This window comes from Botrytis cinerea, chromosome 1 (genome assembly GCF_000143535.2).
Source record: "Botrytis cinerea B05.10 chromosome 1, complete sequence".
In the NCBI taxonomy this organism is placed as follows: domain Eukaryota; kingdom Fungi; phylum Ascomycota; class Leotiomycetes; order Helotiales; family Sclerotiniaceae; genus Botrytis; species Botrytis cinerea.
Window position 1 is genome coordinate 189,900 of NC_037310.1, and position 16,253 is coordinate 206,152.

The 16,253-nt window shown below is 46.0% G+C and overlaps 2 protein-coding genes across 3 annotated transcripts; one reads left to right on the forward strand and one right to left on the reverse strand.

Annotated features, from left to right (window-relative positions):
* Positions 1-103: 103 nt before the first annotated feature.
* Positions 104-6,594, reverse strand: Bcfas2. The gene is made up of 3 exons (XM_024690160.1): positions 5,655-6,594; positions 642-5,596; positions 104-590 (listed from the first exon to the last, which is right to left on the reverse strand). The coding sequence occupies exons 1-3, from the start codon at positions 6,169-6,171 to the stop codon at positions 480-482; spliced, it is 5,583 nt and encodes a 1,860-aa protein (XP_024545928.1). The 5' UTR covers positions 6,172-6,594; the 3' UTR covers positions 104-479.
* A 1,881-nt stretch (positions 6,595-8,475) lies between these two features.
* On the forward strand, positions 8,476-16,231 carry BCIN_01g00450 (hypothetical protein). Of its 2 annotated transcripts, none has more exons than XM_024690161.1 (3): positions 8,476-8,880; positions 8,963-14,209; positions 14,260-16,231. In XM_024690161.1, exons 2-3 carry the CDS (start codon positions 9,019-9,021, stop codon positions 15,369-15,371), a joined length of 6,303 nt encoding a protein of 2,100 aa, XP_024545929.1. In that variant the 5' UTR covers positions 8,476-8,880; positions 8,963-9,018; the 3' UTR covers positions 15,372-16,231. The 2 variants fall into 2 exon arrangements, with proteins under 2 accessions (XP_024545929.1, XP_024545930.1); XM_024690162.1 differs by having other exon boundaries at positions 8,969-14,209.
* The last annotated feature ends 22 nt before the right edge of the window (positions 16,232-16,253 follow it).

The following is a 16,253-nucleotide window of genomic DNA, read 5'->3' on the forward strand; positions in this document are numbered from 1 at the left end:
ACAGAACAGGGGGCCCACTATCGGTTCAGCCCGGTCGTTCGTCCCATATACCAAGGTATCAAGGTATCAAGGTATCAAGGTATCAAGGTGTCCCTTCATCCAATGGATCCAGATTTATGGTTGGATCTCCTATGAACATGTGTGTACGTTTATATATATATATATAAAGCATAGGTGATTCACGAATCTCAGGGAAACTGTTTTAAATCTAACGTCGTGATTTGCGTTCCTTCCCTTCCATCTATCTATTTACATCAAATCCATTGACTGTCATCAATTCTGATTGCTCTCATCCTTTATCTCATCTTATCGCATTGGAAAAAAAAAAAAAAAAAAAAAAACATGCCAATCCTTTTACTCCCTCCATTACATCGTCTGAATCAGAACTGGATGTGCGCCTGCAAATCCCATACTAGTCAAATATGTAAAATAAAATAAAAAATCAACTCCAATGTACAAGAGTCAAAAAAATCTAAAGCTTAAAAAGCTGCTACGGCAATCGCGATGGCTTGAGTGTCAGAGTGCGAGATTGAAATGCTAATTTCTTTCACGCCGGCTTTCTTTGCTGCGGTTGCGGCATCGCCGTGAAGCTATATGTTTGTTAGCGAAAGTTAATCGGAAATGAAGGGGTTTAAACTTACCGAGACAATTGGCGCACCCTTTTCATTGTTGGTGATTTCAATTTCCTTCAAAGGTGCTCCGGCTCCTTTACCTGCAACACCGAGAGATTTGAAGACGGCCTCCTTCGCACTCCACTTTCCAGCGAAAGATGCTTGTGGGTTTGGTGCTTGCTTGCAGTAAGCAACCTCCTTCTCGGTGAAGTTTCTCTCCAAGAATGTATCATTCTCAATGTTGATAGCAGCAATATCCTCTACATCAACACCAACTTTGTTGTTAGCTGTTGCAGCACCCTTTGCAAGTGACTCAACCATCTGCTTTGTGCTCTCTGTCTTTTCCTTATTGATAACCTTCTTAGCGAAGTTTGGAGCATATGTGAGAGCGGAAGTCTTCTTATCGACTGATACACGGGCTTCTGGGTTGAGGAAGACAGCTCCTTGTTGGTCATCAGTATAAGGTGAGTGGTCCTTGGCAACAAATAAGGTATTTGTGATCATTCCGTTGTGGAAGTAGCGGTAGGCCTTCTTTTGTCTGGCTTCAACCTTAGTGCAGTACGCCGAGTATGTTTGCTCATCAAGAGTGGCGAACAAATACTTTGGATGAATACCAATAGCTTGAGCACCCTTTTGACCGAAGCCGAAGGAAGTAACAGAGAAAGCCTTGATACCATCGGTTTGAATGCTGCGACTTGGGTAAACAATGTAGTCGAACTTCTCCATAACTTGATCGACGTTGTCGGCATTTCTGTTACCAGGAACTAAACCACTGTTGAGGACCTGCAGACAACCGTTGAACATCCAAGCTCCAGCAGCACCCTTTGGATGACCTGTCAAGTACTTTTGGAAGATACCCATGACAGCGTTACCCTTCTTGCGACCAAGGTGCTCCATTTGTTGGCAAATGACCGAAGACTCGTTCTTGTCATTTGCAACAGTTGAGGTACCGTGGAAAGATGCAACATCGAGGTCATCGATGGTAAGGCCCCAAGTAGCAAGGGCACCACGAAGAGGTGCGATAGTAGGATCTTTCTTCCAGAAGCTGTTACCAAGACTGTTCAAAACCTCACGCTCTTGACGTAAGGCCTCGCGCTCGATATGTTGTGCTCGGTCTTGAGCATATTCGCTTTCGTTGAACTCTCCTCCTTGAGCCTTCATGGCAGCAATCTCCTCATGAAGATACTCAAGTTCCGATTCTTGCCACGCCTTGATGTTCTTCTTGCGAAGCTCAACTTGTCTGCGACGGTATTTAATATCCAAGAGAGGCGATGGGAACTTGCCAGGGTTTTCGCGAGCGGTTGTAAGAACACCTTGACCTGGAGCAGGAACGGAGCGTCCGATCTTGTCAGTCGCAGTAGTGGTCAATCCAAGGATACCATAGATTGGTACGCCCATGTCGAGAGCAAGTCTGGCAGTCATGATGACTTGGATACCACAACCTTGTGACTCCATGAAACCATTTCTGGTGGTGGTGGTAGGACGAGACATCTCCTTAGGTGTGCGGCCATGGGCCATCTCATCGACAGCATTACTGGTAGCTTTCATGTTGGCAAACTCGTATGAACCTTCCTCTTGGAAGTCATCAAATCCACCAACAAAACAGACACGAGCCTTTCCTTCAACAATAGTCTCATAACCAATATCGACGGATTCGACTGATGTGGCGCAAGCACCAACAGGAGTCTTGATTGGACCGGTGGAAGACATCAACAACATGTTGACCCAAGCACTCATGGTGTTAATGAAAGACTCTTGGAGGATATCCTTTTGGAGTGGTTTGTCCAGGAAGCGGTCTTTGTACATTCCCCTAAGGGCCGAAGTACCACCAATACCAGATCCAATGCAGTTACCCACTTCGGAGATGTGCACATATTGATAGAACTCATATGGATCAGTAATACCAGATGCCAAAAGAGACTCAACAGTGCAGACAAGGACGAACAAGGTAACAGGATCGACCTGTGAGATAATGTCGTCTGGAATACCATATTTCTTGGCATCCCATCCAGTTGGGATTTGACCTGCGACAAGTCGATCGAAACGGAGAGCCTTTGGAATGAGTAGTGTAGCACCCTTACGCATGCGGACGAGATACTCTCCAGATTCTGGAATCTCAAAGATCTCAGCCTTGTCACCGTGCTCACGTTTGAATTCTTCTGCGGTCTCCTTGGAGGTCTCGAATGGCTCCAAGTCCTCTTCAATGACAACTTCTTGAAGCAATTGCTTCTTCTCTGGGTTGTAGCCATTGAAAAGTTCAGGCTCAATCAAACGGATACCAGAGTGTTCGAGAATGTATTTCTCGTATTTACCCTTGATATCTTTATCGTCAACTGGATCTCCGGTCTTGGCATCAACCCATCCTGCATAGGATTTTCCTTTGATGTTGCCATTGTGGTTCTTGATAAGACCCATAATCCAGGCCATCTCAACACAACCTTCCAAAGAAAACTGGCCATACGCCTCCATTTCCCATCTGGTACGAGAGTTACCCCATGGTCCAACCTCAGCGAAACCAGTAACGACAACAACCTTTTCAAGATCAACCATACCCTTGAGATTGTCGTTGAGTGGGGCAACTTCCTTCTTCCAGTCTGGTAGTTGTGGGAAGTCGTACTTGATGTTTGCACGTGGTTCAATTGTGACCTTCTTGTAGAGTGCTTCACTGTCCTCGCCATTGACAATCTTGTTCTCAATAGCGGTCTCCTTGGTGACAGCTTGTCGGACTTCGCTAGTCTCCATGATATCCTTTCGGAGTTTCGTCATCAATTCCTTGAGGTTAGGAATGAATTGTAAACCACCGTTCAAATCAGCGAAAACTGGCTCGGATTGGCATAGATCAACAATGTTAGGGGCCATAAGACCCAACAAGTTGAAAGCCATCTCTTGTTGGGAGAATGTGCGTACGCCGTAGGCCTCAACGCCTTCTGCAACAATGTTGTTACCAGACATGAGACCAGTACCACGAGTCCATCCAATGACGGCTCCGCAAATAGTGAGGAAATTACCCCAGCTCTCCGAGTGCCATCTATTAAACAAGGTCTCCAATGCCAACTTGGATTCGGAGTAAAGACCATCATTACCGAAAGTTCCGTGATTTGGAGAGAGCGGCAAGACAACTTGAGCAGGTCTAGTCTCGAATCCTCGCTCGAACTTTTGAGTTTTGATACAACCCAAAAGACGGAGAAGATTGGTCAACATGATACGGTGAGCGAGCTCGGATTTCGAGTCAATGCTATCAATTTCACGACCGTTCTCGGGAATAGCAGCGAATGGAATGACATAGTCAAGATCCCATCCAAGACCGTTCTTTGGATCGTAGATATAATTGACCAAGGCCTCAACATCTTGTTTGCTACCTTGGTTAAAGGGAACAACAATCAATTGAGATCCTCGGGATCCGTAGCGAGCGTACATTGATTGATAATACTCGGTGACCTGTCTGGAGAATCGACTGGTGGTTACAACAACCTTGGCGCCACCACTGATCAGTCCTTGCAACACATCGGCACCAATTGAGCCAGCTCCAGCACCTGTCATCAAAGCATTCTTGCCCTGGAAAGTGACACCAGATTTAGCCGCTTGCTCTAAGCCATCGAGATAGAGACCAGTAAGCTTCTTGCTGTACTCCCAACCGTGTTCATCCTTTCTCTTTAAATGAAGGAATGGAATGGTCTCGACCTTTCCAGCCTTCACATTGCCATTTGCTTTTCCGCCGTTCATTTTGACACCGTTCTTTTTGCCATTGCTGTTCTCTTTTGGAATGATTTGTCCTTCACTCATCGCTAATGAGCGGATAACATCACTGTAGAGACTCTTGATTTGGAGTTGAGATGCTTTGGAGAGCTTGTGCTGCTGCTTGATCAGCTTGTAGATGCGGCTGAGATCATTCTGGACCTTGGTTCGGTTCCCGTATTCTGAAATCTTTCCTCCGTCAGCCATTTCTCGCACATAGTGCTCAAGCTTTCGGGCACTGGTTCTGGGGACCTCGGCGTAATCTAGATTGCCGCGAGCATCGATTGTTGTATGTGGTCCAGTTGGCAATGCAACATCTTTGTAAACTGGTGCCTCGTTCAGCACGTCTTTGCAGTTGTCGAATAGCGATTGTCCAAGTTCTTTTGCAAGCTTGTAAGTCTCGCCACGTTCAGTTGGGCAGTTATCAATGTGGTATTGCATAAATTCGAGAAGGGTGGGGTTGGATCTGTTCATGATACGAATGCACTGACTAACGATTTCTCGATCAACTGCTTGGAGTCGACCGAAAATGATGTCGTAGTACATTGTCAAGGCATCTTGTCGCGCCCAATTCCAGGAAGAATCATACACTCTAGCCTTCAATTGAGTGAAAACAGGCTCAATACCCGTAGCGTAAAATTCTCCGTGTTCAACGTTCCACAGGTCGAGTTGTGCTTGAAGGGCCTTTTCTGATTGTTGCGCGCCAATAAACGCCTTGTCACCAGCTCGGAGATCCATCTTAAGATATCTGGCAAAGAGTTCAAGCTGCTGCTTGAAAAGTGCTCTCTGATCCTTGGTCAAAGCATCGAGGGCAGCTGGGTCCATCATCATTCCACCGCCTGAACCACCTGCATCAGCACTGGCAGATACCGTTGACAGACTGATTCCTGCATTTGCTGCATATTTTTGTGAAACGTCGTCGAGGAATGCCTTGGCATCATTTTCAGATCCTAAACGTGCGGCAGGCTCCATTGTCAGGGCCAAAAGCAAGACACCATCTTGTCTGCCAGCTGCCAAGCCCCAGCGTGTCTCCAGATATTTTCTCGCTGCAGTAATATTGAATCCACCGGGCATTTTTGAAGATATTAATCTCGCAACAAGAGACGATGATTGTTTTCCTAGTTGGCCGTTGAAAGTCTGTTGCATGGCAGCTCCTAATTCGTCTAGAGGGGTGTCTTCTGGTTTCTCGGGCGTTGACCCGAATTCTTTGCCCAAATCTCCCAATATCTCGTTTTGAAGTGTAGATTTTCCTGTAGAAATCCCATGATTAGCTTCTGCAACCCAAGCAATGAAATAGACAATTCTTACCTCCGACAAGATCCTTGATAGCCTTTGTCAATGGGATTTCCAAAAGTGGTTTCTTGAGTTTTTGGGCAATCAGAGATCGCACAATATCTATGGCACCGACTGGGGCATCTGGAACTTGTGCGGCTGGGCCAGCACTTGGAGGGGGAGCAGCTGCAACTGGTGCAGGTGCTGAACCAGAGGATGCTGCTGGTGCTGGGGTAGAATCACTTGGAGCAGCCGCAGGTTCATCCTCCACGGGGTCGACATCATAGTAAATCTCCTTGGCATCTTTGTTGTAGCATAGAATTTGACGTTGGATAGATTTTGCTGCGTCGTAGGCTTCGTATTTAGAGGCGAGTGTCCGCTTGGCCATAGTACCAAGGGTATCTGCAGGACCGATTTCGACGATTCTTTCGGTGGTCTTCTCATCCAAAATCACATCTTGGGTTTCAATCCATCTTACGGGAGATGCAAATTGATATGCCAAAAGCTCGACGAGGAGCGTATGGGCGAGCTCTTGCTCGACTTCGGGACGCATATTTGAGGATTGTGTGGTCGAGGGAAAATTAAAATGTATGCGAAGGGGGTATCATAAAACGAATTTCTGTGAAGGAATTCTAAAAGGTTCTCAAACAGACCTTCCGCTCTTTTTTTTTTTGGAGAGTAGTGAACTTAAGACTACCCTGGGAATTCCCCTCCAAAGTCTGTCTATATCTAGTAATACAAAGTATATAGAGACCTTTTTTCTTTTTCTAAATCAGCAAACAAAAAGACTGATTCTATTAGGGAACTGAAATCAAATTGAAGATTGAATGACGAAGACTGAATCACGGACAGAATGGGAGAAGAGAGGGGATCTTCTAAAGGTTCTATCTGGTGGAGCGGAGAAAAGACCAAATGTGAGAGTATCGTACGAAGTACACCGAAGCTTTGGGTTTTCTTGCCTTTCTACGGCATGAGCATTATTTTGGCTGGGATTACAAGGGGAGACATCTCAATGGTTGATGAATTTTTGGCCCTCCTCCCAACAGACGGGTGAGGATGGAGACTAGACACGCAATAGGTCTAGCGTGGCGTGATAATCCCGGTCAACATTTATTCTCCCCTCGATAGCACGAGTGAGCATCAAACATCCATCTCAACGCCCTTTTTCGTGATCCAATCCAATATCATGGGTTTCAAGAATTGGATCTCCCTAGCACGAGTGTTTCTACATGCCTGCCAATATCGCCAACTGTTACACGCTTCTTGTCCTACACATGCCGTCCGACATGGAATCACAGATACCCGCGGCCTAGGTACATTCGACACCGGATTCACAGGAGAGGATTTATAGTATTTACAGAATGTGCAGAATTGATAGCATTTATAGCATTTATTGTATTGTGTGTCCTGCACTTACCGTATCCGATACCTGCCACATACCCAAGGGCCTTCGCTAGGACAGAGAAGGTCGGCACATTTCCTTCCTTTCCGCTGGACCCCTTGATTCGATTGTATGCATAAACCGGGGGTTTAAAGTGCAAACCCTAGCTTCAAAGACGATCTGTCTTGCAAAGCACACTGCTGTTGCTCGATCAAGAACCAAGATATCTCATAGTGCGAAACTCATCAGCCTTCTTTTTTGTGCCAGTCATGCTAGCATTCTTCTGCGTGCAATGCCAGACTTTACTTCAAGAGGTGAGGATAGAATCGAACCGTAGCCATGTATCTCTGGCTGTCCCTGCCCACCCACACACCCCTCGCACGTAATAACGGATCACATATCAATATTAATTACCCCTCGAGAGAAACACCATGCGTGCCATTGGGTATTTGGAATTGGGAAACGGGAAGCTGGAAACTGGAAATTGGAATGTTGTAAGCAGATATATCGACATTCCTACGTCGTACTCAACAAATGACATTGATTGCTTTTATTGAAAACCTGTCCATGGTAAGACTAGCTAGCCCAACCACGAATGACAAATTACTCACTCTGGAATAATCGACATGTCTCGCTATGCTTGCTGCAAGTCTTCTCGCCGAAGACCCTTTTTATTTTACTTTCCCCGACAAACTGTGGTGCCACGAAGTTTCAGGGGGGGGGGGGGAGGGAGAAAGAGGAAAGAGGAAAGAGGAAAGAGGGGTGTCAGTGAGAAGGCAAGTGCTAGTCGAGACTATTAGAAAATTCGAGAAGACCGGTATACATTCTTGCTCCGTACACAGAGGCCACATTTAGAGGGGATCTTCGGCGCCAGGACTGTACGACTATGCGCTACCATACTGGCACTAGCAGAAACTGCGAAGCTGGTGGTTCACATCTGTCTCAATACTCCGCCGGCGGGAAGAACTATTGAATGTGAAGTGTGCAGTGAAATGTGAAATGTGAACTGTTTGAAACTTACTTTTCGACCTTCCCTTCCTTCCCTCCCTTCTGCCGCACGGCATTCCGTCCGATCGCTCCTTTCTCTCGCACTCGCCAAAATCGAATTTTGGGAGGTTGTGCTGTGCTGCGCTGTGCTGTGTTGTGTGACAAGTGACGTTCATGCGAGAGACTGCCTCTGCCTCCCTCTGCCTCCCTCTGCCTCGCCCGATAATCCTCGACCCAAGACCCACGACCCACGACCCACGACCCACGACCCAAGACCCAAGACCACCCAAGGCTGACTATCTGACGACTTCCTCTGACAGGGTCCCTTGGTGAGGGATGATGATTAGTATGATGATTAGTATGATTACCCAGTAAATGCATTTTCAACCCCCTCCTTGAGCTTGGTGCCCCAACAATTCTCTAACTAAATTGGGTCTCTTCCCCTGCACCGGTGAATGATTTTTTGGCGTTACGTTGAGAGCGAAGCTTGGGCACATTTTGGCAGAAACGCGAGAAAGAAATATATGAATGAGCATGATATGAGAATTGGGAGAAAGCTTCCACCGTAGTACCATCGACCTACCCTACCCTACCCTACCCTTTGCCGCAAGAAGGGAGACTGGAACTTGATCTTTCTTTTCTTTTTCTACATCCCATATCTAAGAAAGGCAGAACCTAACGCAGATTGCTATCGTCTGTCTATATCTCACACCTTCAATTAATACATCCCCCCTCTCTCTCTCTGTCTCATACCTACATTTTTTGCATCTTGGTGGAGCGATTGTATCCTTGTTAGAATAAAAGACCGTCTGTAACTTTTTACCCTACACCACACCACATCAAAGCCCGTCTCTCCTGCTCTTCATTGAGTTTCTGGAGTCCTGTGACAAAAATGTGAGTACAATCCAATAACCCATGGTTTAGTGATGCACGACGCCGTTGGCCGAGAACCTCTTGTTGATTTCTGCAAAACTAGTTAAAGACAAATTCACCACTTCTACACATCCAATACACAGTTCACCACTCGCCATCATGTACGGTACCGCCACTGGCCCTCAAACGGGCGTCTCAACACCACGATCCTCATCATCTCTGCGACCACTCGTTCTCTCACATGGCTCATTAGAGCATTCATTTTTGATACCCACAAACATTCATTTCCAAGCTTCTCAGATCAAAGACCGTTTTCTGGCCTCCCTTCCCGAGCCCACAGACGAACTCGCACAAGATGACGAGCCTTCGTCTGTGGCCGAGCTTGTTGCCAGGTATTTGGGCTTTGTAGCACAAGAAGTTGATGAGGGAGAAGACGATGCGCAAGGATCATATGAGGAGGTTTTGAAACTCGTTCTGAACGAATTCGAACGTGGTTTCTTGAGGGGCAATGAGGCCCACGCTCTGGTTGCTACTCTTCCTGGAATTGATGCAAAGAAACTCAAAGTAGTCGAATCCTACTATGCTGCGCGTGCAGCTAGCAACAGGCCAATTCGCCCTCACGAATCAGCATTGTTTAGAGCAGCTAGCGACGACGAAGCCAAGATTTATAATGTTTTTGGTGGACAAGGAAATATCGAAGAATACTTTGATGAGCTTCGGGAACTCTACAGCACATATGCAGTCTTTGTGGAGGATTTAATCACGGAATCTGCAGAGCTGCTGCAGAGCCTGTCAAAGGATCCCAGAGCCGAAAAATTATATCCAAAGGGTTTGGACATTATGACCTGGCTTCATGATCCTGAATCCACTCCAGATCTTGATTATTTGGTTTCTGCGCCTGTCAGTTTCCCATTGATTGGTTTGGTACAGCTCTGTCATTATGCTGTAACCTGCAGAGTTTTGGGCCTTACTCCTGGGCAATTCAGAGATAGAATTAGTGGAACAACTGGTCACTCTCAAGGTGTTGTTTTGGCTGCGGCTACTTCTGCTGCAGACTCATGGGACTCATTCGACAAGGTCGCAGTTTCAGCTCTTACAGTCTTGTTCTGGATTGGATCCCGCAGTCAACAGACATTCCCAAGAACCTCTCTCGCACCCAATATTCTCCAGGACTCCGTAGATAATGGCGAAGGAACACCCACACCTATGTTGAGCATTCGTGATTTATCACAAGCTCAAGTTCAGGAACACATCAACGCAACCAACAAATATCTTCCAGAAGATAGGCAAATCGCCATCTCTCTTATTAACAGTGCTAGAAACATGGTTGTTTCAGGACCTCCAATTTCTCTGTATGGTCTCAACCTTCAGTTACGTAAAGTCAAGGCTCCAACTGGTCTTGACCAGACTAGAATCCCTTTCACAGAGCGCAAAGTCAGATTTGTAAACAGATTCTTGCCAATCACTTCACCCTTCCATAGCAAATATCTTGCTGAAGCTACAAACCACATCAACGAAGATCTAAAGGACGTTAAGATTGATAGCAAAGCATTGGGCATTCCCGTCTACGACACTAATACTGGAAAGGACATTCGGGACGATGTTCAGGGCAATATTGTGCCAACTTTGGTGCGTTTGATTACCCACGATACTGTTGAATGGGAAAAGGCTACAGTTTTCCCAAATGCAACTCACGTTCTTGATTTCGGCCCTGGTGGAGTATCTGGTCTTGGTGTCTTGACCAGCCGCAACAAGGATGGAACCGGTGTTCGTGTCATCTTAGCTGGCACAGTCAGTGGTACTGTTCCAGAAGTCGGCTACAAGCCCGAGCTTTTCGATCGGGATGAGGAACACGCCGTCAAGTATGCAGTTGATTGGGTAAAGGAGCATGGTCCAAAATTGGTCAAGACCTCAAGCGGTCAAACATTTGTGGACACGAAGATGAGTCGAATCTTGGGAGTTCCCCCTCTCATGGTTGCTGGAATGACGCCATGTACTGTTCCTTGGGATTTCGTTGCCGCGACTATGAACGCCGGTTATCAAATTGAGTTGGCTGGAGGTGGATATTACAATGCCAAGACTATGACCGAAGCGTTTAGGAAGATTGAGAATGCCATTCCAGCTGGTCGTGGTATTAGTGTCAACCTTATCTACATCAACCCACGTGCTATGCAATGGCAAATTCCACTCCTCGGACAATTACGTGCAGAAGGTGTACCGATTGAAGGTCTCACAATCGGTGCTGGTGTACCTTCCATCGAGGTGACACAAGAGTATATTGAAACTCTTGGCTTAAAGCATATCTCGTTCAAGCCAGGATCGATGGAGGCCATTCAAGCTGTTATCAATATTGCAAAGGCCAACCCAACTTTCCCAGTCATTCTTCAATGGACTGGAGGACGCGGAGGTGGACATCACTCCTTTGAGGATTTCCATCAGCCAATGCTTTCAATGTACTCGCGTATCAGAAGACAGGAGAATATTGTCTTGGTCGCAGGTAGTGGTTTCGGTGGCGCAGAAGATACTTATCCTTATCTCACCGGTGAATGGTCAAAGAATTATGGCTACCCCCCAATGCCATTCGATGGATGTCTCTTTGGTAGTCGTGTCATGACAGCCAAGGAGGCACATACCAGCAAGAATGCCAAGAAAGCCATCACTGAAGCCGAAGGTCTTGACGATGCCGCATGGGAGAAGACCTACAAGGGACCTGCCGGTGGTGTTATTACTGTTCGATCTGAGATGGGTGAGCCAATTCACAAATTGGCGACTCGTGGTGTTAAATTCTGGGCGGAGATGGATGCCAAGATCTTCAGTTTACCAAAGGAAAAGCGAGTACCTGAGTTGAAGAAGAACCGTGACTACATCATCAAGAAGTTGAACGATGATTTCCAAAAGGTTTGGTTTGGACGAAACAAAGCTGGGGAAACGGTCGATCTTGAGGACATGACATATGGTGAAGTTGTTCGCAGAATGGTAGATTTGATGTACGTTAAGCACGAGTCTCGCTGGATCGACAAATCATACATCAAGCTCACTGGTGACTTCATTCGTCGTGTTGAGGAGCGCTTCACAACTGGTCAAGGACAGCCATCCATGCTCCAATCTTACGCAGACTTGGAAGATCCTTACCCGACCGTGGAAAAGATCCTAGCTGCTTATCCAGAATCGGAGAAACAACTCATCAACGCTCAAGACGTTCAACACTTCCTCATGCTTTGCCAGCGCAGAGGTCAAAAGCCAACTACTTTCGTGCCATCTCTTGATGAGAACTTCGAGTTCTTCTTCAAGAAAGATTCTCTTTGGCAATCTGAAGATCTCGAGGCTGTCATTGGTCAAGATGTGGGCAGAACTTGTATCTTGCAAGGGCCAATGTCTGTCAAATACTCGAAGGTTGTCGACGAGCCAATTAAGGAAATCCTCGACGGTGTTCACAATTCACACATCAAGTCTTTGACCCAGGATATCTACGGTGGAGATGAGGCCTCTATCCCAGTGCTTGAATACTTTGGTGGCAAGCTCATTGAAACTGAGGAGGAGGTCGACTTTGAAGGTCTCACAATTTCGGAAGATACTGATAAGACCACTTACCGACTGTCATACTCTCCCACTGCTGTTCTTCCATCTCTTGAGGCTTGGCTCTCATTGCTTGCAGGCCGCAAAAGATCTTGGCGACATGCTCTCTTCACTTCAGAGGTATTTGTTCAAGGACAAAAGTTCCAAACAAACCCAATGAAACGAATCTTCTCTCCTGTCAAGGGTCTTTTTGTTGAGATCGCGCATCCTAACGATCCTTCAAAGACCGTAATCACCGTCAAGGAGCAACCTAGACCAAATCACTACGTTACAGTCATTGACGTGAAATTGGTTGGCAAGAATGAGATCTTGGTCAACATGATCAAGGACACAACTGCTGTCGGCAAACCAGTATCTCTTCCATTGAAGTTTACATACCATCCTGAGGCTGGTTATGCTCCAATTCGCGAAGTCATGGATGATAGAAATGATCGTATCAAGGAATTCTACTGGCGAGCCTGGTTCGGTGGCGAGACTCTTGACCTCGACGCTTCAGTCACTGGCATCTTCAATGGTGGCAAGGCTACCATCACCAGTGAGGCTATCAACGACTTCGTTCACGCTGTCGGAAATACCGGAGAAGCTTTCGTTGACCGACCTGGTAAAGACGTCTTCGCTCCTATGGATTTTGCTATCGTTGTTGGATGGAAGGCCATTACCAAGCCAATTTTCCCTAGAACAATCGATGGTGATCTCCTCAAACTCGTGCATCTTTCTAACGGATTCCGCATGATCCCTGGAGCCGAGCCATTGAAGAAGGGCGACGAAGTTGAGACTACAGCCCAGATCAATGCTGTTCTTAACCAAGACTCTGGTAAGATGGTCGAGGTATGTGGTACCATTACCAGAGAAGGCAAACCAGTAATGGAAGTTACTTCGCAATTCTTGTACAGAGGTGCATACACCGATTTTGAGAACACCTTCCAGCGTAAGACTGAGACACCTATGCAAATCCATCTTGCGACCTCGAAGGACGTTGCTGTCTTGAGATCTAAGGAGTGGTTCAACTTGGATGAGCCAGATCACGAGTTACTTGGACAAACCTTGACTTTCCGTCTTGAGAGTCTTGTCCGCTTCAAGAACAAGACCGTTTTCTCGAGTGTGGAAACTAGAGGTCAAGTTTTGTTGGAGCTTCCAACTAAGGAGATCATTCAAGTTGCAAGCGTCGAGTACGAAGCTGGTGTTTCTCATGGTAACCCAGTCATTGATTACCTTGAACGTCATGGATCTTCAATTGAACAACCAATTAACTTCGAGAACCCCATTCCTCTCAATGGCAAGACTCCTCTCTCTCTCAGAGCACCAACATCTAACGAGACCTATGCTCGTGTTTCGGGTGATTACAACCCTATTCACGTTTCTCGTGTCTTTTCTAGCTACGCAAACCTGCCTGGTACTATCACCCATGGTATGTACTCAAGTGCAGCTGTCCGCAGCTTGGTCGAGACTTGGGCTGCAGAGAACCACGTTGGTCGTGTTCGCAGTTTCCATGCTCAACTGACAGGTATGGTTCTTCCAAACGACGATATTGAAGTCAAGCTGCAACACGTCGGTATGGTTGCTGGTCGTAAGATCATCAAGGTTGAGGCAAGCAACAAGGAGACCGAAGATAAGGTCTTACTTGGTGAAGCCGAAGTCGAACAACCAGTCTCAGCCTATGTGTTCACTGGTCAAGGTTCTCAAGAACAAGGTATGGGTATGGAGTTGTATGCTAGCAGTCCTGTCGCCAAGGAAGTGTGGGATCGTGCCGACAAGCATTTCATGGATAACTATGGTAAGTTACTCAAGTTACTTTTAACGATATCATTTCTAATAATGCATTAGGTTTCGCCATCACCAACATTGTCAAGAACAACCCCAAGGAACTCACTATTCACTTTGGTGGTCCTCGTGGTAAGGCAATTCGTCAGAACTATATGTCTATGACTTTCGAAACTGTCGGTGCCGATGGTTCTATCAAGTCCGAAAAGATGTTCAAGGAAGTTGACGAGCGTACTACATCCTACACCTACAGATCACCAACTGGTCTTCTCTCTGCTACTCAATTCACACAACCCGCCTTGACATTGATGGAGAAGGCAAGTTTCGAAGACATGCGCTCCAAGGGTCTTGTTCAACGTGACAGCAGTTTCGCTGGTCACTCCCTCGGAGAATATTCTGCCCTTGCTGCTTTGGCAGATGTTATGCCAATTGAGAGTTTGGTCTCTGTCGTTTTCTACAGAGGTTTGACTATGCAAGTCGCTGTCGAGCGTGATGAATCTGGACGATCCAACTACTCTATGTGCGCTGTCAACCCTAGCAGAATTTCCAAGACCTTCAACGAAGAAGCCCTTCAATACGTTGTTGCAAACATTGCTGAAGAAACCAGTTGGTTATTGGAAATTGTTAACTACAACATTGCCAACATGCAATACGTTTGCGCTGGTGATCTCAGAGCTCTTGATACTCTCACTGGTGTAACCAACTACCTCAAAGCTCAAAGAATCGACATCCAAGAGCTCATGCAGACCTTGAGTCTCGATGACGTCAAAGCACATCTCGTCGAAATCATCCGCGAATGTGCTAAACAAACCGAAGCCAAGCCCAAACCTCTTGATCTCCAAAGAGGTTTCGCTACCATCCCTCTCAAGGGTATTGATGTACCTTTCCATTCCACATTCTTGAGAAGTGGAGTCAAGCCATTCAGAAGTTTCTTGCTCAAGAAAATTAACAAGACAACTATCGATCCTAGCAAATTGATTGGAAAATACATTCCTAACGTTACAGCTAGACCTTTCGAGTTGACAAAGGAATATTTCGAGGATGTTTATCGTTTGACTAACAGTCCAAAGATTGGCAATGTTTTGGCTAATTGGGATAAATATCAAGATGGTTATGAGGAACCTAGTGGGGATGAGGTGGAGGCAGAGACAAATGATGTTAACGGAACCCATTAAATGAACTGAGTTGAAGATTAGATCATTCGAAGTAAAAATGATGATGAGTTGATGGGTGGGTTTTGATCAAAGGCTTTGCTTTGTTTTGCGGGCGTCGGAGTATGTTTATAAAAATGCATGCATATGCTGGAATGATAGACGAAAAAATGGATGGACCATCACACTTAGATTAGATGGTAGATGGATCGATCGTTCGGTCGTGGGCTAGATGGTTGTTAGTTAGTTTATGATGATAGCATATTGTAATTCTTTTCTGTTAGATTTTGAGATTTTTATACATGATGTTTCGTGTGAGATCGCCGATGTACGGTGATGATGCTGATAGTGATAGTATCACTGCAGAGATGGACTATTCATTCAAAAGGGCTGTTTCAAAAGGATTTTGTGTAGATATAATGTATCAATCGATATCACTCTTGTATGTTAATATCAGACTAACTGTTGTAGCACGCACCAAGGTGTGCTCGAGATCCTAAGTTTACCTCAAGGCTTCTGTTCTACAATTGGTGATAGTTCTCTGCTTCTGGGTAGATGGGTGGGAACGAGAGGAGGATGGTCTTTTAGAGGGGTTGGTTGGTATGTGGTACTTTGTGTTGGGGCTATCGATTGCATAGTTTTTTTCTTCTTCATATCTTTTCAACTGATAGTGATATCTATTTTCTGTCCCTACTTAATATTACATCTCTCTCAGACTACCATCGTACCGAGCAGGTTCTCAAGCTCACTTCCAATCCAAAGGTTTCCGCTCCTTAACTGTGAATCCTCTCGGCTCCGGAGAGCGAAGATTCTCCAACTCGTATCTCGCAAGCTCGAGATGCAGCTTCGCTGTCGCGAGAGATTTTCCAGTCCCATGCACGCCAAAAAAAAAAAAAAAAAAAGTAC

Coding starts and splice junctions, on each gene's coding strand:
- Bcfas2 (XM_024690160.1), bottom strand. CDS start 6,171: ATGCGTCCCGAAGTCGAGCAAGAGCTCGCCCATACGCTCCTCGTCGAG. Junction 5,597..5,654: donor TATCAAGGATCTTGTCGGAG/GTAAGAATTGTC, acceptor GGATTTCTACAG/GAAAATCTACACTTCAAAAC. Junction 591..641: donor AGGGTGCGCCAATTGTCTCG/GTAAGTTTAAAC, acceptor ACAAACATATAG/CTTCACGGCGATGCCGCAAC.
- BCIN_01g00450 (XM_024690161.1), top strand. CDS start 9,019: ATGTACGGTACCGCCACTGGCCCTCAAACGGGCGTCTCAACACCACGA. Junction 14,210..14,259: donor GCATTTCATGGATAACTATG/GTAAGTTACTCA, acceptor ATAATGCATTAG/GTTTCGCCATCACCAACATT.